Source organism: Alosa alosa, chromosome 22 (assembly GCF_017589495.1).
Source record: "Alosa alosa isolate M-15738 ecotype Scorff River chromosome 22, AALO_Geno_1.1, whole genome shotgun sequence".
Classification (NCBI taxonomy): Eukaryota; Metazoa; Chordata; class Actinopteri; order Clupeiformes; family Clupeidae; genus Alosa; species Alosa alosa.
This window is the reverse complement of record NC_063210.1, coordinates 177,577-201,494: the sequence shown is the minus strand read 5'-3', so window position 1 is coordinate 201,494 and position 23,918 is coordinate 177,577. Positions and strand designations below refer to the sequence as shown.

General features: G+C 40.9%; 1 protein-coding gene across 2 annotated transcripts in view; it reads left to right on the top strand.

Moving 5' to 3' along the window:
- oat (ornithine aminotransferase) overlaps nt 1-23,918 on the top strand; it is a 103,194-nt gene that overhangs the window by 37,146 nt on the left and 42,130 nt on the right. For both annotated transcript variants that reach the window (XM_048232802.1, XM_048232803.1), the window contains exons 5-7: nt 29-156; nt 12,150-12,272; nt 21,642-21,770. In XM_048232802.1, coding sequence (XP_048088759.1) covers nt 29-156; nt 12,150-12,272; nt 21,642-21,770 — 380 coding nt within the window. The remainder of the gene's footprint in view (nt 1-28; nt 157-12,149; nt 12,273-21,641; nt 21,771-23,918) is intronic.

The window sequence follows — 23,918 nt, the reverse complement described above, 5'->3', positions numbered from 1 at the left end:
GTACTTTCCTCCCCATGTTTCCTCCTAGGTGGAAACTTCTGGGGCCGGACTATGGCAGCAATATCAAGTTCATCTGACCCGAGCAGTTATGATGGCTTTGGTCCATTCATGCCTGGGTTTGAGCTCATCCCATACAATGATATCCCGGCTTTAGAGGTAGGTTATATTTCTGACAAAGTAAACATCAAGGGATTTGGTTATAAAATGGCAGGTAGTCTGTGAAACCACAGACAGTTCGAAGAGGGGGGACATAGATTTTACCTTTAATTTGGTCGGTCACTTGCACATAAGAATGATCTGTAATGTGTGAACAATTATTCATAATGTTGTAAATTAAGATAGAGTTGTGTAAAACTGTCTCTGCGCCAGGCGCATCGTTCAAGTCAAACGTCAAAAGGGTTATTCTTATGTTTCTTAATTAGTCATGGGTGTATTTTGGGTGTAACATCCATGAAACCAATGAGTGACCCCTGCCATTCCCTTTTAAGAGCAAGTAGCACAAAATCAAACAGCATGTTGAGAAACTTTGAGAAACAGTGCACTAAAGCTTGCTTTGCTAAAACGTGTGCGTAAGCCAAGCAGACTATAACGCACTGCTTCACCTGTAGTCTATAAGTCACCAATAAAAAAGTAAAGGGTCCAGAGAGGGATATCCATCCAGAATGTCCAATTCCTCTTTAATGTCTCTCCAGTATGTCTGTCACAGAGCAGTCCCAGAATATGTGTACTCATGTGTATGCGATGAAAAACATGGGCGGAATCACAGAATCTACACACGAAAACGGAATTCTCTTATAAAAACGGAAATGCGCGGAATTTGCAGATAATCTGTTGACACATTAAATAAACAGGCATTTTTTTACTTGCTTCTTGACTAGGCAAAACTGAATTACAGATATCTGCAATGACTTAATTGAAAACGACATTCAAATTGTCACACATCTAAAATGACATTTGCAGATATCTGTAATTCAGTTTTGACCAGGCAGAATTAAAGATATCTCGAACGTCATTATGACGTTGCTTTTAGATATCCATACATAATTGTTCCCCCTCCCCGCTGTAATCAAAGAAGTGGGTTTATTTCCTTATTTCTATGAATGGAAGAAGTTCAAGAACCCAAGACGTTTGACGTCTTGAGTTAATGCATTAAACATTGTTTGCTGGTAACCCGCCACAAATAGCCTACAGATTCTTGCGTGTGTACATTCTCTATTCTCTCCAAAATGTGCCCGTTCTATAGGCTGGCCAAGTGCGTAATTCTGCGGCATAAAGCAGATGTATTTGTTTATTGTACAGAAAAATAAAAATAACCTGTCAAGCAGTCAATTGACTACATTGCAGTCAACAAGTAGGGCAAATTAATATACAAAACCAAAACGTGGGTCATAGTTGTCTAAGCCTCTGCTGTGAGGCCAAACCCATGAACAAAGACGCATTGTTCTTACACTCACAGCCGAACGTTGCATAAATACATAGACCATCTGGACAAAGTCATCAACAGAGTCATAGCACTGAAGGGAGAGGCAACTGGCATGTGATCTCCCCACGGGCCAATGGATGTACAAGTTTTCTCCTGTGCCTACGATATTTAATCCATTTTTTAATCCTTTTGGGCAGCCGTGGCCCACTGGTTAGCACTCTGGACTTGTAACCGGAGGGTTGCCGGTTCGAGCCCCGACCAGTTGGCCGTGGCTGAAGTGCCCTTGAGCAAGGCACCTAACCCCTCACTGCGCCGGGATTAGTGTGTGCTTCACCTCACTGTGTGTTCACTGTGTGCTGAGTGTGTTTCACTAATTCACCGATTGGGTTAAATGCAGAGACCAAATTTCCCTCACGGGATCAAAAAAGTAAAAAATAAAAATAAAAAAAATAATCCAGTGTTTTGTCAAGTTGCAAAATGCTATTCGTTTTAACAAATTGTTATGATGGTATGAAGTACTTTTTGTATAGGCTACTATCTTAATTGCTTTATACTCAATACTTGACCAATGGCTATTGCATCTGTCTATTGAAAGTGAGAATGTGGCAAGTGATCTACTGTATAGGCTTCATAAAATAAAATAAACAGATTGCTAATGGCCTACAAGCTGATCTGGGGTGCGTTTCCCGTACAACTACGGAGGTTAGCTTTTTACTAACACGATGCATCATCGTTCAACTAACCAATGTAAGTTACGACTGTTTCCCAAAACTGCCGTACTTACATAGTACTTTGTAAGTTTGGACCATGATGGTTTCCAAGGTTCAGTAGTCTGGACTAAGGTGGTTAATGACGTTAACGTGACGGGCACACCTGCACATAATTCTGTGGCGCATTGCGTTAAGGCCGGCTGATGACAGCCGCCATTGCGCAGCAGTTATCAGTCCCCTGTCCAAGAGTTCGAATCTGGGTTAAGATTTTGACAACAATATTCACATCGTTGTTTACCTAAGTTTATCTTTTGTGCTGATCATATTATCAGAATCAGCCTTCTTGGCCTGGTTTGCGTAAACTAACAATGAATCCCCTTCTCCATGAAAATCAAAGGCTACATATTCTCAACTGACTCATCAAAAATTGTGCACCTTATTATTATCTGCAGGTGTGTGACTTTGACTTACGTGCACATGGCTGCAAATTGACTGTTAATTTATGTATTTTCTGCCTTGGGCATTTTAAAATATGGATGTATGGTGGTTAGAAGTGTAAATATCAATTAGAAACCTAAATATATTTGTAATTATTCAGTCAGTGACGTCTTTGACATGAAGATCCCCGGAACTATGCTTCTACTAGCATTCTACCACAGGTCGAGAGGTGTAGTTGTAACTACACAACTTTACAATAGTGGTTGCGAACGTTCGTTGCTACTGAGGTTTTGGGAAACACTAACGTAGTGTAACGATGCATTGGACTATGTAAGTTCCACCACCATAGTTCAAACTATCGCTTGGGAAACAGTTTTGTCGTACTTACATAGTTTCAACCATGTTCGTTGCTAACGTAGTTAGCTTTTGGGAAACGCACCCCTGATGTCTGATGTGTGATCAGTGGAATATGGGGAGGGAAGTGGCAGTGTTTTTTTTGCGCGTCTGCAGAAGTCAGCCAAATATGAATGTAATTCTGCTGCATTGTTGGGCAGCCGTGGCCCACTGGTTAGCACTCTGGACTTGTAACCGGAGGGTTGCCGGTTCGAGCCCCGACCAGTGGGCCGCGGCTGAAGTTCCCTTGAGCAAGGCACCTAACCTCACTGCTCCCCGAGCGCCGCCGTTGTAGCAGGCAGCTCATTGCACCGGGATTAGTGTGTGCTTCACCTCACTGTGTGTTCACTGTGTGCTGTTTGTGTTTTACTAATTCACCGATTGGGTTAATTATTGCATTTGCGATAATATCGCGATATGATGAAACACGATTTTCAAACCGCAAAGGCGGCGATTTCTAATATGTGACGTCACCGAAACGCATTTATACTTGCGCTTGCCGTCGCGCCACCGACTCTTCTCACCGACCACTGAAGAAGCAAAAAACGTAAACAAGAGGACCAGCTAACAGTGTCAAGAAAGGTCTGATCAGTAGAACTACTTTGGTTAAAAATAAACCTCTTCATTACCTTTTGCTCGAACCTGCCATGTCCCTGGTTCTAGTTCTAGTTCATAATTCCCCTGTGCTGCTACTCTGGCTGGTAACTTCATTCACTTGTCCAGCTGACGATTAAAACTCCACGACTGTTTAGGCTGCACAGCAGCCATTCACCTGTGCACTGGGGACTTTGTTTGCTGGAGTACAGTGACAGTGGCGGCATTTGCGATATCCAAGGGGTTTGGCGGCACAAACATTTCATCTCACAGGAATTGATGCATAATGTTATCCGCAAGTAGTTGACACAGCTAACCACCAAAAACCCAGCTGTTCTAACATTAGCTTACCAGCTAAGGCTCTAGGCTACATACATGCTGCTAACTGCTGATAACTTTGCCTGTTTAAAGAGTTTTGTCTCCGCGATTGGCTTTGTTGTGATATGAACAAACTAGTTAATTTGCATGCATGCGTATTATTGCGCTCGCGGTGTTGATGATGCTAACCTTTAGTTAACACCGAGCGAGCGGTCATTCGGCCGCATATTTCTTTACAACAATCTACAGTAGTTTGTTCCGATTCACGTGCAAGTAGCCTACAGAGGAGAGGTGTGTGTGTGTGTGTGTGTGTGTGTGTGTGTGTGTGTGTGTGTGTGCGCGTGCATGCGTGGAGAGCACAGGACAAGGAGAAGCCGTGTCAGTGCCACTACATGTAGACCTATTTGTTAATAGAAACTAATCAGAATCATTAAATGTTTACAAGGCTGGAAGTTCAACAAATATAGGTCTACTAATGTGATTACAATAGTTAAATAAAAAATATTTCATCAATCTTATTCAATGACCTAATGCCATCATAACATAGGCCTGGGCTCCAGGAAAGAACAGTTTATGTTTAACTTATCTAATTTGTGTTGGTCATACTATAGAATAATATATTGCTTGTCTTTGTTGAATAAGACAGAAGATAAAGAGCTTAAAAATAATCGCATATCGCATCGCAATCGCAATATTGGTAAGAAAAATCGCAAATAGATTTTTTTTCCAAAATCGTTCACCCCTACCTCACGGGATCAAAAAAGTATATATACTTATACTATACTTATTCATACACGTGACGTCACAACCACTGGCTGGCGGGCAAGAACGTCGTTCTCCAGCAACGAAATCCAGTAAATTAGTCTAGGATCTGGCCAGGAGGTCGCCAGTTTTACTATACAAAAGTTGGTGTTTTGAGGTGTAAATAACATGCCAGATAGTTGTTGTGCGATTGGATGCACTAACCGCCGAGGAGATAAGCCGGGGTTATGTTTTTACCGGATCTGATAAGGAGAATTCAGAGAGAAGACAACTATGGATACAGGCTATCAGACGTGAAATCGTTTCAGGAAATGGGACCTGGCAACCTTCACAGTATAGGCCCTACACGTCTGTGCAGTGATCATTTCATCAAAGGTAATTTCAACATTTGTTTCAATACAATGGGTGTATGATCATGTAATTAATCGTGTCTTAAGTTACCCTGTAGTTTCGTCAATCAACACCACCAGCTGGTTCCGCGAGTCAGCTGTTTGTGTTATGAGTCTAAGCTAGGCTAACAGCTGTCGTCTTTTGCTAACAACAACAAGTTGTGTGATAGGTTGTTTTGAGGTTTGTGATATCTATGGTTTTCAATGAGAACGAGATGACCTAACAGTAGAGCTAGATTGGAATTATTACTGCTCGATTATAAAAAAAATTGTGTTTCACACAATTTAGCTAGTTAATCCTAGTCCCTTATGCAGGTAGCTTGCTAACAGACTTAGTTACTAGAAAGACCTGGAACTAACGTTACAGGACTCAATGTTGAAAATACCCAAAACCTTGTGTGGCAATAACGTGTTTTATCTATTATATTATCTTATTTTATTATTTCAGGTGCCAAATCTGATGACCCGCTGTCCCCTGATTGGGTTCCGTCTGTCTTCTCTCACACCCCTGCCACCAAAAGGAAGAAAAGGGAGAAAGACATGGAAAGCTTGTCCCACCATTTTTATTTTGGCCACAGAGAGAAGAGCTTCGGCTGTCAATGCCCATGATATTTAGACAAACTTACCCTAGATGTGCCTGCATAATTGATTGTTTCGAAATTTGTATAGAAAAACCCAAAGACTTAGAAGCAAGAGCACAAACATATTCAACCTATAAACATCATCACACCATGAAATACCTAATAGGCATATCCCCACAAGGAACAGTAATATTCATATCTAAGGGATGGGGAGGCAGAACAACAGTTTTAGACAAAGTAGTCCATGTGTGTTGTGCCCTTACAAATGTGGCACCCTCAATCATTCCTTCTGGTTAAATACTACAATAATACAATGTAAATATGCAATGATTTATTTATACAAACACACACTGTAAATAATAATAATGAATATATGCAGGGCTGTAGTACTTGAGTCCGGACTCGAGACCGTTTTTCTATGGTCTCGGACTTGTCTCGGACTCGCTAGTATTTGGACTTGGTCTTGTCTCTGTCTCGGCCACTGGTCTTGCCAAATATGGCTTTTGGTCTCGACCGAGTCCAGGAGTCTTTAGGGCCATCAAAATTAACGTGTTAATCGCCGCGATTCATTTTGAAATACATAATGCGTTACAAAATATTAACGCAATAGTGTTTACCTTTGTGGGGGGCTGATGTCACGTAACGGAAGCCGCAAAACCTAAAACCGCAAGCCTGAGAGTTTATTTTACTCTCTGTGGAGTTAGCTGAAGATGAAGAGGAACCAAAATTTAGCCAATAAATAGTAGCTTTACTGCAAACTGCTTTTCACTTGGTCTAAGACTCGGTCTTGACTCGGACTCGAACCTTTTTGGACTCGGTCTTGTCTTGGACTCAAACCTCTTGGGACTCGGTCTTGACTTGGTCTCGACTAGTCCTGGTCTTGGACTTGTCTTGGACTCGACAAAGGTGGTCTTGACTACAGCCCTGAATATATGACATTTTATATATTACAATAATACATGTATTACATTTTCACTTCAAATACCTTTGTGCATTGTATTTATTTGTATTCATCTGTTTTATTTATCTATGTATGTGTATTTTATTTATTTATTGAATAAATCTGTAATTGTCTGTCACTACAGAACACTAAGATCAGTAGTCTGCAAACAACTTCTGTGCATGTACAGTCTCTTACAGATTCCTGATGTACACTACATGTGAGCACACTTCACCTAACCCGGCCATACAGGTGCAGTGGCCAAATCGAGTCCCTCCTTTTCTACAGCAACCCAAGTTGTCAAGAGGCGATTCATTCAAGCTGTAGGAATGATGTACCTAACATAGAAAAAGGTTTTAGTTGGATAAAGTATATCATTCACAAGCACAGTAACGTTAGCCTACAACAGATATTTTTTAAAGCTACACATTTCTTTCCTTTTTTTAATTAGGTTACCATATATGTTTACATGTGGCATCATGTGGGTAGACAAATCAGACGAACTGCAAGCTGTGCGTCCAGCTGGGTTTCACTTCTAAGTGACGGTCATAAAGTCTCCTGTCATAGAGACAGTTGACATAATGGATAATTTCAGATTTATGATTCGCTGAAGTTATGTTTCATGTCAATCGTGTAATCTTAACTAAACGTGCTTACACGTTCGCCAGTAGGTGGCGAGAACGCGTTATCATCTGTACGTGATTTGATATGATATGAGAAGAGTACATGGTGAATGAATGACTCGTTACTGTTGTACTGCGTCTATTTATTACTTATAGTTACTTTGCATGCATACTATCGTACACTTAATTACTACTACATTACAACCTAACAGATTGCTAACAGGATTATACGCATTTCGCTGCCCCAACTGCTCTTGTCTGTTGTCTGATGCTATGTGGAGTGGATAAGCAGGTTGGCTACAATGTTGACATCCTGCTAGCCATATATGATACAGTTGGCATACGTTTTCTTTTTAAACTACTTATCAAGCTGTCATTCGCCGGCAGGCAGGGTGTACATATTCAGATGAAGACTTCATCACATGATGGAACAGATGTCACTTTGTGTAACTCATAGCTACAAACATGCAAACATTAGCAAACGGGTAACGTTAGCTAGCTAACTAGTAACACTCACCTTTTATGAAGATATTCCTGTTTTTCACCTCCCATACGACAGCGTTGTTAACCCATCCACTCTTGATAAAAAGATAGCTATCTGCACTTTTGTAGGCTTTCATTTTTTGTGCGGTGTAAGGTGACGGATTCTCTATAACATATGATACTCCAAGTCTGGTAGAGACTTTGCCAGCGATCACACGTTCCGAGTATGATAATCTTTTCTTGATATCTATTGAACATTTGGTGACATATGGTCTAAATAATTAATTGATTGTAGTATTGGAAATCTGCAATTCCCCTGGCTGGCCACTGTTCGTCGCCATTTTGTTAGCTTTTCTTGCCCGCCAGGTATTCATAGTAATCACGTGACTGCAAAGTATGAATAAAGCAGATGTATTTGTTTATTGTACAGAAAAATAAAAATGACATGTCAAGCAGTCAATTGACTACATTGCAGTCAAGAAGTAGGGCAAATTAATTTACGAAACCAAAACGTCGGTCATAGTTGTCTAAGCCTATATAGCGTAGCCTGTTAAAAAAACGTCGCTAGATAGTATTAAATCGCCAACAACATTGTTTTCTGCAGAAGCCTACCCAAGGCTACAGATTAATTCTGAACAGTTATTTCTCTACTGGCTCAATTATCACACCACTGTTTTGATTTGCGTAGTTGCGTTAACCCCAACACTGACAATAATGTAGACAGCAAATTTCGATTTCGTGTAGTCAAGCCTTAAGCCATACCCAAGTAGCCTAAATCGAGGTAACGTTTAATTATGCATGATTTATTTTGTTGTTGAATTCGTAGGCTGGGATTCCTCTCGGCAACAATTATGTTTTTACAGAAGGGGCGGCAGGCTACTGACAGAGCGATGTACAGTGGCAGAGCGACGCACAGTGGCTGAAAGTGGTACTAAAGTTTCACGCAGCTTCACGTAGCGTAATGCGCGACTGAAGTGGCCATTTGAAAGCAACGCCCACTGTAGGCCTGGGGTGGTAACCGCATTACCGTCATACCCAGTGTTGGGCAAGTTACTTTTAAAAAGTAATTAGTTACAGTTACTAGTTACTACTTCCAAAAAGTAACTAAAATACTTACTCAGTTACAAATTATAAAAGTAACTAGTTACTTCAGAAAGTAAGTAAAGCGTTACTTTCAAGTACATTTTTAAATGCTCAAATGTGACCCCACCTCCACCCCTCTTTAATTTCAGTTAGCCTATTAGCTGGTTTGATGCTCATTGAGCTCAATGCAAATCAAACCAGCTAATAAGCTAACTGAAATAAAACCATGCCGATATCTAGGTATGATGAAGGGTATGTGATGATGTGGGGCTATTTTAATTCCAAAGGCCAAGGGAACTTTATCAGGATGCACAGTATCCTGGATCCATGAAATAACTGGCCTTTAAAATAAACATCTGCCTGCCTCTATTAGAATTTAACATCAGGGTGCCAATACTTATGACCCTAGTGTAAGTATATATACTCTTTTGATCCTGTGAGGGGAATTTGGTCTCTGCATTTATCACAGTGTACACACAATGAGGTGAAGCACACACTAACACAGCAGTGAGCTGCCTGCATCAACAGTGGCGCTCGGGGAGCAGTGAGGGGTTAGGTGCCCTTGCTCAAGGGCACTTCAGCCGTGCCTACTGGTCGGGGTTTGAACCGGCAACCCCTCCGGTTACAGGTCCGAAGTGCTAACCAGTAGGCCACGGCTGCCCCATAAAACCCTGTATTTTAAGGAAGAACATTTATTTATTTATTTATGATCCATTATTCATTCACAAAGAAAATTGGTGTCCTTAAAGGTTGGATATTTCCTCATTTTTTTTTTAATTAAGGCATTAAGATACATTTCCATAAGATGATTCCTCTTTTTAGTCAACTTTAGTAGAGGTGCCAGTAATTCTGGAGAGTAGGCCTACTGTAGGCTAGATATTATGTTTATATTAGCCTGGTCCTTACCGCCTGTGACTATGTTTCTCTTCGTCATACAGTCTGGAACAAGGTAATAATAGTCTGTCTCCGTAATGGGCGGATGATTATTTTGAGGTTTAAAATCATTGGAGTTCCCTTAACCAATCAGCAACGTTTGGTAATGACGTATGCTGTGCGCCGGAGTTCAGGCTATTACGCTTCCCACTTCTGCTCTCAGTAGTAAACAGACCGCTGGCTAGTATGCAGGCTACCTGACCGCCAGGGCAGTCTCTTCGTAGTGGATATCTCTAACTTGTGCCAGCCACAGACCGAAAGTTGAAAACCAAAAGCGTCACGTCGCCGAGATTATATCAGCTCTTGTCACACACCAGTTTTCCCTCTTATCTCTTCTCGCCGCTTATCAGACAATTGTTGTGTTATGCAGCCCGGTGACTTCGTCGGAGCTTACTTCGTTCTCCACTGGCTGTTCAGACTACACTCTCGGATAAGTTGGATTGTACTGACGACCTACGTGTTATTTAACCTGGAGCTTGCTCAGTTAAACTAACAGTTGTTCGGCATAAAACAACGCACCTTGAGCCATGCTCGGTGACTGGCTAACGTTACTGTCCACAAGCACAGTAGCCTCGCCTGGAGCCCAGCTCGGCCACAGGCTAGCCTCTGTCAAACACAAACACGGAGCGGTTTACCTTGAGCCCAGCTCGGTAACCGCTAGTCCCAGTCAAGCACAATCAGAGCAGCCTTGCCTTGAGCTCCGCTCGGTAACCGGCTAGCTCCGTCCAAGACACACCGCCTGCCTTGGCCCCGGGCCGTTAGGGGGTAGCTAGTAGCTAACATTCCATTCCTTAACTACCAGTAGGCCTATTCAACATTTTCAAAACGAAACTTCAAACTTATATGATTAGAAGATGGAGCAAACCCGACCTTTGCAATTTTCCATGATGTATAATAACATTCCATTTGTGTTTATATAGCCTTATCCTACGTTCAAGAGTAGCCTACGATCTGTTTAATGTTTTGTACTGTTGAATTAAATATGCACACATGAAAGCATAACATACAGGTTGTTAGAACTAGAGGAAATTCTTGTTAATCGTCACATATAACTGACTACAGCACTGAAGTGCAAAATGCACCATGTTAAGAAACCATTTCTTTCATTAGATTTATAGGATCAGAAGAACTCCATCTTTCATATGGCTTGTATTTCGTGCTTTTGGCAGAAGCCCCAGACAGCAGCGGAGTGGAAATCGGGATTCTTATTTGTAAAAGTTATTTGCTGCGCCGGTGCGCGCCCTGCCTCCAGTAACCAGTGGACTGTGCGATCGCAGCCCCTTACTTTTACAATCCGCTGCCCCTGCTCATCGTCGGCATGGCCGGTAATAACGTGGTATGAGATGCGTTGCGTCTGAGGTACAGGCAACTGAAGTTTTAGTTGGATCTTGCGGCTCTCTTTGAATAAGAGCGACGTCAACGCCGAGACTTTTCTGGATATGCCTAACGTTAGGATTACTATTTTTTCCAATGGACGGAATTCAGCTGAACTGTGAGTGAATACGCACAATGGGCAGCAACCGCTCCACAAACTGGACAACAGCAGCCAAGACACTTTGTGTGAATCCCACGGAGGGACAGTCACCATCCTCTGCCCAGGCTACACCAGAAAATGGTTTGCTTAGCTTAGAGGCCTATGTTTTTTTAATTTGTCTGTAGGCCTATAGCAAACCATTTGGGTATGTGGAAGTGTTCTAGCCTGACGTCATACACAATTGTAGTCAGAATTTGAGTCCGATATTGGTCCATTGGGACGTGATTATGGGGCGCAGTGGGGAAAAGTTTCATAGTTGCTCCACAACGGAACGAGTCCAGACCGAACTTCCTGACCTCAAATGTTGTGGGCGGAGCTATGTTCGGCTGGCACCCAGGCACTGCAAAAACTGCTTATCTGATATTTATCCTAGTGTCATTAATCTCATATCAAGATCAAAACCTCTAGTTGGTATTGTTTTCAGTTTAAAGAGACTTACCTAGCGTGGTCTCATAAAATTATTTTATTATTATTAAAATTATTAAACACTTGGTTAGATTTGATTATTTGCAGTGTACTATTATTTATACACTGTGAAAAGTGATATCTTACTAAGTGTTATAATCTTAGATATAACATGTAGTTAGTATTGTTTTTAGTATTTAGTAGAAGGATACTTACTTTAAGCTTATTTGACTTAAAATAAGTGAATCTTTTTAAATTCTTTTCTGTCTTAATTTATCTGCCAATAGATTAAGAAAGTGTATCTTAAGTTTGAGATATAAGTCATGGTGTCTGCAACATTCATCTTCTGATTCCTGCATTCTCAACCCTGGCACATAATACTAAATGCACCCACAAGTATTAGTATATCGTCTCCCTCAAGCCAGGTAGTCGACTTAATGAGGCATGCAAGTCTGTTATGTATTTTTTATTTGCATATCTCTTGATTTAAAAGCTGGGAGGTATTGGTAAAAATATCTTTGTTTTTGTTTGTGTTTATAGAGAGCCCTTCAGGACCAGAATGTGGCAGCCTTTATGGTGGAGCCCATCCAAGGAGAGGCTGGTGTGGTGGTCCCAGACCTTGGCTATTTGACCAAAGTCCGCGAGTTATGCACACAATACAATGTGAGTATTTACACTGCGTTCCAAATTATTGTGCAAATTACATTTTTCTCAGATTTTCCTAAATAGTTGATGCAAATGACAGTCAGTATAATTTTCAATCATCAACCGTTAAGTATCAACTAGTATAATTTTAATTTTATTGAATAAATAACGTGGAACATCCTTCTTAAGTAGTTTTCCTTTGATTGGGCTCACCTGGCAAACCAATTATCAGGTGTCTGAGATTGATTTCAATCATCCAAAGAGCCCTGAGACACAATACCATCCATGAGTTTAATTGAAAAACAAACAAAAAAATTTTTGACACTTAAATATAATTTGCATAATAATTTGGAACACGGTGTAATGTTTCTCATAACAGTTGTGAGAGGCATTTCTTCATAATTGGGATGCAGTTCTATTTTTGTTTTTGTTTTCCCAAAAAATATTGATAAATGATATTGTCATGTTGGACTATTTTATGCTAACCACATAATATACAAGGCCTCTCTCCACCTGCAATTGCAGTTTTTGTCTTGGGAAGCTGGATGCAATGGTTATGTTTCAGGCGAATTTAGGTTTGTTTTCAGGGATTAAAGTTCTCTGTCGCTACGGCAGAAATCTGTCAATTGGTTTCCGTAGATCCTAAAAATATTAGCCTTTTCCGGCACATTTTATAGTAGAAAGTAAATGAACTTTGGCTTTTATTTTGAAACTTGTTTTCACACCTATCATGTCATTCACGCTCTTGGAGACTGAAAGTAGCCTATTTGTTTCGAACATGTGCGCCATCATCTCTGGTGAAACCAGTTCTATAACTGTTGCCACGAACGCAACGCTCACATGGTATACAGTATAGCTTCTCTGTGTAAGCACAGATACACTGCAAAATCTGCTTATCTAACAAAATCTAACCAAGTGTTATTAATCTTATATCAAGATAAAAAAAAAAACTAGTTGGTATTGTTTTCAGTATAAAGAGACTTACCTAGCGCTTTCTTGTGAAATCATTTGATCTCATCTTAATAACAAGCAAATTTGTCTGCCAGTGCGTTAAGCAAATTTGTCCTAAAAACAACCAAATTTGTCTGCCAGTGCATTGAGCAAATTTGTCTTGATAAGACTTTTCATACTAAAAACAATACCAAATAGATTTTTTAATCTTAAAATAAGATCAATAACACTTGGTTACAATTCATTTTTTGCAGTGTAGATGCATCTGGAATGTGATGTGAGTCTGGCGAGGAGAGATGTCACAGGTGGGCTAGTTCAGACTTTCCCATTCTGTTAGAAAAAGACACTGAGATTAGTGTAGCAATGTAGCATGCTGTGTTCTTCTAATGTTGTTAAAATCTAGGCTATTTGATGAATAGGCTACGTGCAGTTTGAACCATTTCGATCAGCAAAAGGTGAAGCAAATAGGCAGACTTTATCAGTAGCAAAGGCAACTGTGCCAAGGCTACTCTGATTAGCAAAACAGTTGAATGAATTGCTCTTAAACTGGGCTGGCTCGATTAGTCACATTTGTGACCAAAGCAGTGATAATTGACATGATGCTTTTAGGAAAAGTTCTGTGACCTGATCTGATAGTCTATGCTAGAGGTTTTGCTCGGGACTGGAAAATCTCGCCCGCCTGCTCCCGCAATATTCTGTCCCGCTCCCGCAACAATGTAATTTTTAGTCCCGCTCCCGCCCGCATCTGTAACATACACTGCAAAAAATCTAACAAAGTGTATTATTGTAATCTCTTAAAAGATCATTTTGACTTAATTTAAGAAGACTTTAAAAGTGCCATGTGTAAGAATTGAGGTAAAAATATCCAAAAAATGAGCTACACGCATCAAAAGAATGAGAAGAAATAAGGGTGATGTCAATAAAAAAATGGCAAGGTATAGTGCTGCAGAGATATCAACCAGAATTAGCATGCTAAATTACTAGCCACAGCCCGACAGGTGTCATAATACCAGCTTCGGCCATGTGAGGCGGTATGCGGGCAACATAACCGCCAGCCAAACTGCAATACACGTTTCTTGGTTGTTACTCTAGGGTAGACCAACTCACTTTCTGGAGGTATACTGCCTCCATCTTTTATGTAATGTGGAGTATGAATTGATTTTTTGGCGGATTTTACACATGGCACCTTTAACTTATTTTAGGGGTCTTATCAAGACAAATCTCCTCATCACACTGGCAGACAAATTTGCTTGTTTTCAGGATGAGACATCTTAAAAAAAGTCAAGCTCTTCTTAAATTAAGTCAAATGATTTTATGAGAAAGTGCTAGGTAAGTCTCTTCATACTAGGGGTGGGCGATATGGACAAAAAATAATATCTCTATTTTTTGTGATTTTGACGATAACGATAATTAGTCGATATCCTTTAAAAAAATGTTTTTGTTAAAGTCTGAGTTACTTTACAGCTCATTATTTATGAATAGCATCATTACAATAATAACCAATAACCTAACCTGTGACTTTTTAACCAAATCAACCAATGCATTGTCACTCTATGACACATTTCCAATTCTGCCCCCACTTGGGTGTGTGGCAATGACATGGTCTAGCCAGCTACATTAGAGAAGATGAATAGGCCTAACAGCCCATCTCTTTCCCAAGAGAAAGTCTGAAGCTGAAGTTCCTTTCAAACCGTTACATAGGATTCACTGTAAAACTACAGTGGGCATCGCTTTCAAATGGCCACTTCAGTCGCGCATTACGAGGCGTGAAGCTGCGTGAAGCTTTAGTACCACTTTCAGCCATTGTGCGTCGCTCTGCCACTGTACATCGCTCTGCCTGCCGCCCCTTCTGAAAAAGCTCGATTTACCTTGATTTAGGCTACTTGGGTATGGCTTAAGGCTTGACTACACGGTGGTAACGAAAATCAAAATCGAAATTTGCTGTCTACATTATTGTCAGTGTTGGGTTAACGCTAAATATATTTAGGTTTCTAATTGATATTTACACTTCTAACCACCATACATCCATATTTTAAAATGCCCAAGGCAGAAAATACATAAATTAAAAGTAAATTTTCAGCCATGTGCACGTAAGTCACACATCTGCAGATAATAAGGTGGTGCGCACTTTTTGATGAGTCAGCTGAGAATATGTAGGCTAGCCTTTGATTTTCATGGGGGTCCTTGTTAGTTTACGCAATCAAGCCAAGAATGCTGATTCTGATTTTGATAATATGATCTGCACAAAAGATAAACTTAGGTAAACAACGATGTCAATATTGTTGTCAAAATCTTAACCCGTTCGAACTCTTGGACAGGGGACTGGTAACTGCTGTGCAACGGGCGGCTGCCATCTGCGGCCTTCACGTCAGGATCGCCACAGAAGTATGTGCAGGTGCCCGTTATTTTTTGAAGGCGTAAAATGGTTGGGCTTCCGCCTCCAAGAAGTAAAGGTTATCCACAGCTGCGCTACTAAACGTCATTAACCACCTTAGTCCATGATGACTATTGAAGTTTGGAAACCATCATGGTCCAAACTTACAGTACTATCAAATCAATTAACTGTTGTAATGTAACATGACAGTTTTGGGAAACAGTCGTAACTTACATGTTGGTTAGTTGTTAGTAGATGCATCCTGTTAGTAAAATGCTAACCTCCGTGGTTGTCGGGAAAGATACCATCAGATCAGCTTGTAGGCCATTAGCAATCTGTTTATTTTATTTTATGAAGCCTACACAGTAGATCACATATCCAATCACATTATGCCACATTCTCACTTTCAATAGACAGATGTAATAGCCATTGGCATATTTCTGGCTATTAAATTATTTCTGAACCAGTCTGCTAAAGTCTGTAGTGAGGTCTGTGTAGGGTTTTCCAGCTCCATTTCTTTTCTGACCAGTTGAGACACCCTGCTCACTTGAGACCTCTGCCGGTTGTTGCAGCGTCGTTGCAGCGTCACTGGAAAAATACAAATTAAAGTCGCGTGATGCCTCGCGGTCCGCGCACGGGAAGCTGGCCAAGTCGAAGCACTGCCCACTGTAAGCAGACCAACAGAGTACATATCAGTTATTTACTTCTATGTTTTGTTTAAGAGCACTCATGTAGGCTAGCATTCCAAGTTACAGTAGAAACTAATGAGTTAGCTTATGGCTAATGTATATGAGAAATCCCATAGAGATGCTAACGGTTAGCATAATCGGTAAACGTAGATATTTAGAGCGAACTTCAGTCCATTTACAGTGGGTCCCCGTTAAGTTTGGACGGGTTCCTTCAGGAATCACGATCCCCATTTTCTCAGCAGAAATGGCACACACTGCAGTTGACACAAACAACCACAAGGTGTCACTTTGGAGTTCTGCCACTACTATTTTTGATGCGACTTGACTTACTGCTTCCATGATGCAGTTTCCAAGTCAGTAGAACAATCAGAGAAAGCGGAGCAATTACCAAACATATATGATAATACAATAGTGCGAGTTTATATATCTTATACCCTATTTGTCACGGTTACTTATAGATTTGATAGTGTAACGATAAGCGCATAAGAGCTTAAGAGACTTTCAGCGGGGGCACGGAAACTTAATTTGATCACGGTAGTTTAAAGCACACTTGACAAAACATTCTAATATGAAAATGTAGATGCAATTGTTGTAAGATGGTGCAGCTCCTTTAAGAAAGCACCGTGCAAAAAAGTAGACTTGCTGGAGCGAGTCATATTCAAAATGCAAAAACTAACACCGCAGATAAAACCAATTATCCTCATTCATTGTAACCGCAGCATGCCTGCTTGCCGACGTTTAAACAAAAAAGATATCAAAGCACCTTTTGGCGCTTGAATGTAACACCTAAAAAATGTTTAAACAGCTGGACAAATGATTTAGCTAATTGATTATAGCCTGTACACCAGCAATTGTTGAACATTTGGAAAAAAGATCGGCTCAGCTGTTGCCACAGTCACAGGCAATGTAGAAACAACATGAGAGCAGTACACACTTCCCCGAATGTGGATGTTACACTGTCATAATCTACCACCAGCCTTTTGGCAAGTTGAAAAATAGATGACTTCTGTGAAATCTCTGCTTTAAAGCAAGACCTAAATGAGAGGAGTTGTGTTGGGGAATGTCGGTGCAATGTCCATGCTATAATGGTCTGACAAGCTTTATTGCCTTTTCAAGCAGTTCATCATCACCTGCGAATTGAAGGATCATAGGACGTAAATACTCAAACACATAACAAGTTTCCCGCATGCTTGCACATCTTTGGGAGAGCTGACTGATTATGATGTCCAGAGTTGCATTAAATACCTGCACTTTGAAGTATCTCTCTGCATTGGTTAAGCGTTCATCTTCCGATAGTTCGTCAAAGTGACGCTTCACTCTCCGTGCTCTAACATTTTCAAATGTACTCTGAACCCCCATTTATTTATGCGAGTGTCTGCGCTGTAGCCTTGGCCTGGTCAAAGGCCGCAGGTAGTCAGAAAGGACCGGTATAGAATTTTCCAGCAATTGCATTGCGGGGTAGCGACGGAGGTCACAGGCCCTGGTGCGACTGCACTTGCTGCACCTACTAGGCCTAGTTACGTACACTGCGTGGAGCGCTAATGTGTCTACTGTAAATCATTCATGTGTGAAAGTCATTAGGCTGGAAGCGCTAATGTGTCTAAGCTCATTAGTCTACTTTCAATAGGCCTACTGTACAGCCTGAGAGGGGGAACATAACCTATAGCCTAGGCTACTGTAGAGTAGGCCTACAGTAGGCTACTGTAGGCTAAACAATCAATTGTGAAAGTCTGCAACGAAAGTTTCCTAATGGAAGCACTAACGTGTCTATTGAGCGCATTAGCCTACTTTCAATAGCCTACTGTAGAGTAAACAATCAGTTTACTTAGTTACATTTGTTTAGTTAAATCCAGTTTTCTACTCTATCTCCATGATATGCTTAGCCTATAGAAAGACGAAGTCGGGAAAGTGCTTCAGAGAAAACGTATTTATTGAAATAATGAACAGTCTACATTCTACATTCTACAGTCTAAATTTAAAGCACGTTGAATCCCTGGGAAGATCTGCGTGTTGTGCGGAGGAATTCGTTGATCTTATTGATGCAGTCCTTCAGTTCACTCCTCCCCATAGCAGGGAACTTTCGTTGTAGTGTTGAGACCACAAAGTTTTTCACATTCTGCGGCAGTGCTCGCTTGCCCTTCGCTCCATCCCAGTTGGTGGTTTTGCTCCAGGCTTTATAGTGTTCCTCTGTGACGATGGACCTGAAGAGCAGGCATCCGTATCTGCTAGGGTGACCAGACGTCCCGAAAAATTCGGGACAGTCCCGATATCCAAGCAGTTGTCCCGAATCCCGAATCCTGCCCTAATTGTCCCGAAAATTAAACTTAATCAGAATACGCAGTAGTTATTTTCTGATAAACATTAAAAACTGTCCGTAGAGAGGTTGAGTCGACTGCATGCAGCCCCCGACGGCAGCTAATTGTCTGGATGCAGCCCCGGCTACTTTGTTTCTTTTTTGACGTTCTATAATTAGGCGCGAATATGCACTGATTTTAGCTCATTTTCATTCATTCCTTGAATGAACCCCAACACGCCGCTAAAAAGCAAAAGCGTCTATGCAGGTACCGGGAGGAGTGGGTGGAGGTACCCGTGGATTGACAAAGCCTTAAGCGACGAGATGAAAGCATTCTGCAAAGTGTGTAGAAGAGAGTTTGGTGTTTCTCACGGAGGGGAGGCGTCGTGTGCAAAAAAATATGTTCGGCCTAATGTCCGATGTCGTTTTAACATAGCCTAATCTACTTAATCTATACTTAATCTAACAATTATTTTGTATTCTTACTTAATGACCCATAGTTTTGGCAAGGCTTGTTATTAGCGTTAGGGTAGGCCTATTATCCTTATTCTGAAAGGTCTGATTTGCACTGTTACGCAGTCATTGTTTTTTTGTTTTTTTTTCACAATGACTGTGAGGCAGACTTGATGTTTGAATAAAAATGTGTTTTGGTACAGGTTTGAAAATTCAATATCTTTTATAATAGTCTATGTAGGCCTACAACCCCCCCCCCCCGCGAAAAAAAAAGTGTCCCGAATTTCAGCCAATCTCATCTGGTCACCCTAGTATCTGCCCACTTGGCCGTAGCTCTGTTGGTGAATCTTAACGTGGTTTTCGGGACCAACATCACGCAAGGTCACGTCTGCGTGTTGACTACACTGCAAAAAATGAATTCTAACCAAGTGTTATTGATCTTATATTAAGATTTAAAAAATCTTTTTGGTATTGTTTTTAGTATGAAAAGACTTACCTAGCGCCCTCTCAAAAGATCATTTTGACTTAATTTAAGAAGATTTTAACTTATTTTAAGGAGTCTTATCAAGACAAATTTGCTCAACGCACTGGCAGACAAATTTGCTTGTTTTTAGGACAAATTTGCTTAACGCACTGGCAGACAAATTTGCTTGTTTTCAAGATGAGATGTCTTATAATAAGTCTTTTTTTTTTTTAAATTAAGTCAAACGATTTCACAAGAAAGTGCTAGGTAAGTCTCTTTATACTGAAAACAATACCAACTAGTTTTTTTTTATCTTGATATAAGATAATAACACTTGGTTAGATTTTGTTAGATAAGCAGTTTTTGCAGTGTAGGAACTTGGATGCTGTCGTTGAGTGTGACGGAGAGGGCCAATGGAGACATCTGCAAGGAGGACGTTTCTGGAGCTGGTGTCGAGGTGCACCTGGGGATTGGTCTCTCAGGCATCCAATAACTTCTCTGCTCACGTAGCGTCGCCTGAAGTTCTCCGATTCCAGCTCTCATCTCCTGTAAAATGTCTCTGTGGCTCTCCAAGTGGCTGGTCTCTCGGAGTTGTTGAAGCTCTCGTTTGAGGTTGTTGACCTCCGCTTTCAACCGATCATTCTCGGCGTCTCTCTCGGCTACTCGAGCTTTCTCTGCTGCAAGCTGCGCTGTTCTGTGTTGTAGGCTATGCATTTTTCCGACACTTGGCTGCAAGCTCCCCTCCCCCACCCCCTTCTTTCACAAGCAGTGCAGCTTTCTGAAGCGGTGCCTTTTGAAGCTAATGTAACAAATACCACCAATATTGTTGTGTGGCAATAAAAGTATCCAGGGTTTGCGCAAGTAGCCTAAATATATAAATAAATTAAGGACATACAATCCTTCACGTGAAAAAAGCTTAACGTGAGCTTAATGTCCCAAACAACAAGTCGCTTTATGCGCCATTATAAAGAAAGTTTAACGTGTCCCAAAACAGCTGTCAATTAATCACCAAACGTCAAGAGGGTTGAGTCTGAATGACACCGAGTTTTAGACACTGAGTTCTTGAAGTTAAGAAATATTTTCGTAATAAAAATGGTCATTTAACCAATAAAGGCTGAAAAAATGTACAGTAAAACTGTAGGCTATACAGTACATGCAACCCAGCAGAAGACTATTATAGGCTATTGGCAAATCATTGAGCATCATTCACACATTGTATTCTGCACAGTCTCTACACGTGGAGCGCTAATGTGTCTAGGCATACTGTAAATCATTCAAAATGTGTGAAAGTCATTAGCTAGAAGCATGTCTACTGTCAGTGACTAATGCGAGAAGCGGGTTCTGTGTTGTAGGCTATGCATTTTTCCGACACTTGGCTGCAAGCTCCCCTCCCCCACCCCCTTCTTTCACAAGCAGTGCAGCTTTCTGAAGCAGTGCCTTTTGAAGCTAATGTAACAAATACCACCAATATTGTTGTGTGGCAATAAAAGTATCCAGGGTTTGCGCAAGTAACCTAAATAGGCCTATATAAATAAATTAAGGACATACAATCCTTAAAGCTTAACGTAGCCTACATGTAGATTAATGTCCCAAAACGTCAACAAGTCGTTTTATGCGCTCATTATATATGGATTTCTATGAAACGTCACGAAAACATCCAAGAGGCAGAAAGCACCATAGAACAGCATAGAGCAATGCAAGAGCAAAAGAATAAAATGAGTTTTTGTGCTGACAACTGCACCAATTCGAAATCACGATGGTTAGAGAATGTTAAATATGTTCAATATCCCTAACGGAATGCATGTCTTAGCCAAAAATGACAAAATAATGATGTTATGTTAATAATGCAAATGAACGGCACACTTTGAAATATAGTCGGAAATGAGATGTTATCATCATTGAGACAACAGGGGTATACAATAAAATCCGATTGTAGCTTACAGCAGCCGACTATTTAGGTTAAGTTTATAACGTGGACGGCCACCAAGCGTCTTCTGCCCCACGGCTGCGGCACAGTCTTGAGTGACCGGATTCGTTTTCCTTTGTCATATGAATGCTGTCATTTTGTTAACATTACTGTTAAGGAGATGCTGTAGGCAAAGGCTATATTTCAACCTGTGTTTCTGTTGTCCCCATAGGGTTAATTAAGGTAATCTTTTTTCAGGTGCTGTTCATTGCTGATGAAGTGCAGACTGGGTTGGCCCGCACTGGCAGGCGATTGGCAGTTGATCACGAGTCTGTTCGTCCTGACTTGGTGGTTCTTGGAAAGGCCCTGTCAGGTGGAGTTTATCCTGTGAGTACTACACTGATATTATTGTGAAGTTGGAACCCAATATGATGAAAATATGAATAAAAAAAATGTGCAATCTTTTTACAATCGATTAGAATGCATTAAATAGGCTACTGTTCAATGAGAGACAGCCACGATTTTGGGTAATTGACAGCCAATACATTGATATACAATATTTATAACACAGTGTAATTATTGTGTAAACTGTGTAGTTATCCTACCATTACAACAATATTAAATTAAACTCGAAGAGCTGTAAACAGTGTTTTTGAAACGGTGTGTAGCCTACAAAAGCGCATGGAGCTCCAGTGAAATTTTAATTTTGCAACGAGAAACTGTAACACAGTTAGTCTAAGTCCAACACTTGTTTGAGTTTTCTCCCCAGCGTTTTCTCTGGTAGTTCTTCACTGATCTGAGGTAATGAGCAAATTACCTTAAGTAGCCTAGCCTAGGGTCTCGGGAGAATAAAAAAACTAGATGTACCGCAGAGCGGTACAAAATATGACCGCCGCCCAGTCCAGCACATTTTTTCCACAAAAATAAATCACGCTGAAAGGCCTATATGATTCTAACTGTCTTGCAATATCCACACTCAATTCTCACTGGTATCTGCTAGACAACAAGTACCAAAACATGATTAGTTCATAGATTTCACACGTAAAATTCCTTTTATACAACCCCACCCCCATCTTGCCTGTTCATAATTCTGAGAAATTCTTGAATTGTGTGCATGTGTGCGTGTACACGTTTATGTTTATGTGTGTGGGTGTGTATGTGTGTGTGTGCTTGCGTACATATGTCTACTGTGTGAGTATGTGTCATACGAATGATTACTGTGAATGTATGTGTGTGCGTGTGTATCAGTTTATGCACCTGTGTGCACATGGAATGGGTTAACATGACCCCTGGAGGCAAACATACGGAAAAAAATTGGTCATCCTAGGCCCTACGGTTCTCAAGATATTCACAGAAAACTGTGTCTGCCCTACCCTCCTTTCGGGGGGTCCAGTACAGCGGGGGGGGCTACAGATCAAAACAAAAAACAATGGTTCCATGCTATCCATGTGGGGTTATATGCCCACCAAGTTTCGTATACCCCGGTCTTTCAGTGTCCCGGGAATCCTTGTTGGTGTATGGTCACTAAATGTACACATAAATTATTTTATTGTAAGGCCCCCATGAACGAAAAGTCCACAAAACTTGGCATGCATTCGAGGGTGTCATAATGATCCTACACTTTCAATTCCGTGCAGTTTTGACCATGTCAGCCAGAGATATTGTGATGAAAACACCTAATTTTTTGCTTTTAATTTTTAACTAGGTGGGCTTATACATGAAATAAGTGGTAATGGAATGGGTTGACATGTCTCCTTAAGACCAACATACAAAAAAAGGTGGACCTCCTAGGCCCCACGGTTCTCGAGATATTCACAGAAAACTGTCTCCGCCACCTACAGGCCAGTTGGTGTATAGTAACATAAATTAATTTATTGTGTGGCCCCCATTAACGGAATTCCACGAAAACTTGGCGTGCATTCAGAGGGTGTCATAATGATCCTACACTTCCAATTTCGTGCAGTTTTGACTATGTTAGGTCACAGATACCCGCGATTACAACACCTCATTTTTACTTTTTGTGTTTAACTAGGTGGCTTATACATGAAATGAGTGGTTATGGAATGGGTTGACATGACCCCTTGAGATCAACATACAAAAAAAATGGTCCTCCTAAACCTTACGGTTCTCGAGATATTCACAGAAAACGGTGTCTGCCCTACCCTCCTTTCGGGGGGTGCAGTCCAGCGGGGGGGCTACAGATCAAAACGAAAAACGATGGTTCCATGCTATCCATATAGGGTTACATCAGGGCTTGAAATTAACGATGTCCTGACGTCCCGGGGACCATAAAAAATGCTTCCGGGACACAATAGAATGATGTCTGGGACAACTCTGGGACAGTAGAAAAAATGGCAAAGCAAATTTCAAAATAGGTACTTTTTTCCTAAACTGTTTACATGGGAATCTAAACGTATCTTTCTCGTCTTAATAAAATGATACAAAATTTGACCTGGCGTGGCGGGCAGCTGGCAAAAGCAGCTGCTTAGCCAGCTGATCTGTAAAGAAGCTTTTTGTACACGCAGCCTTACAACA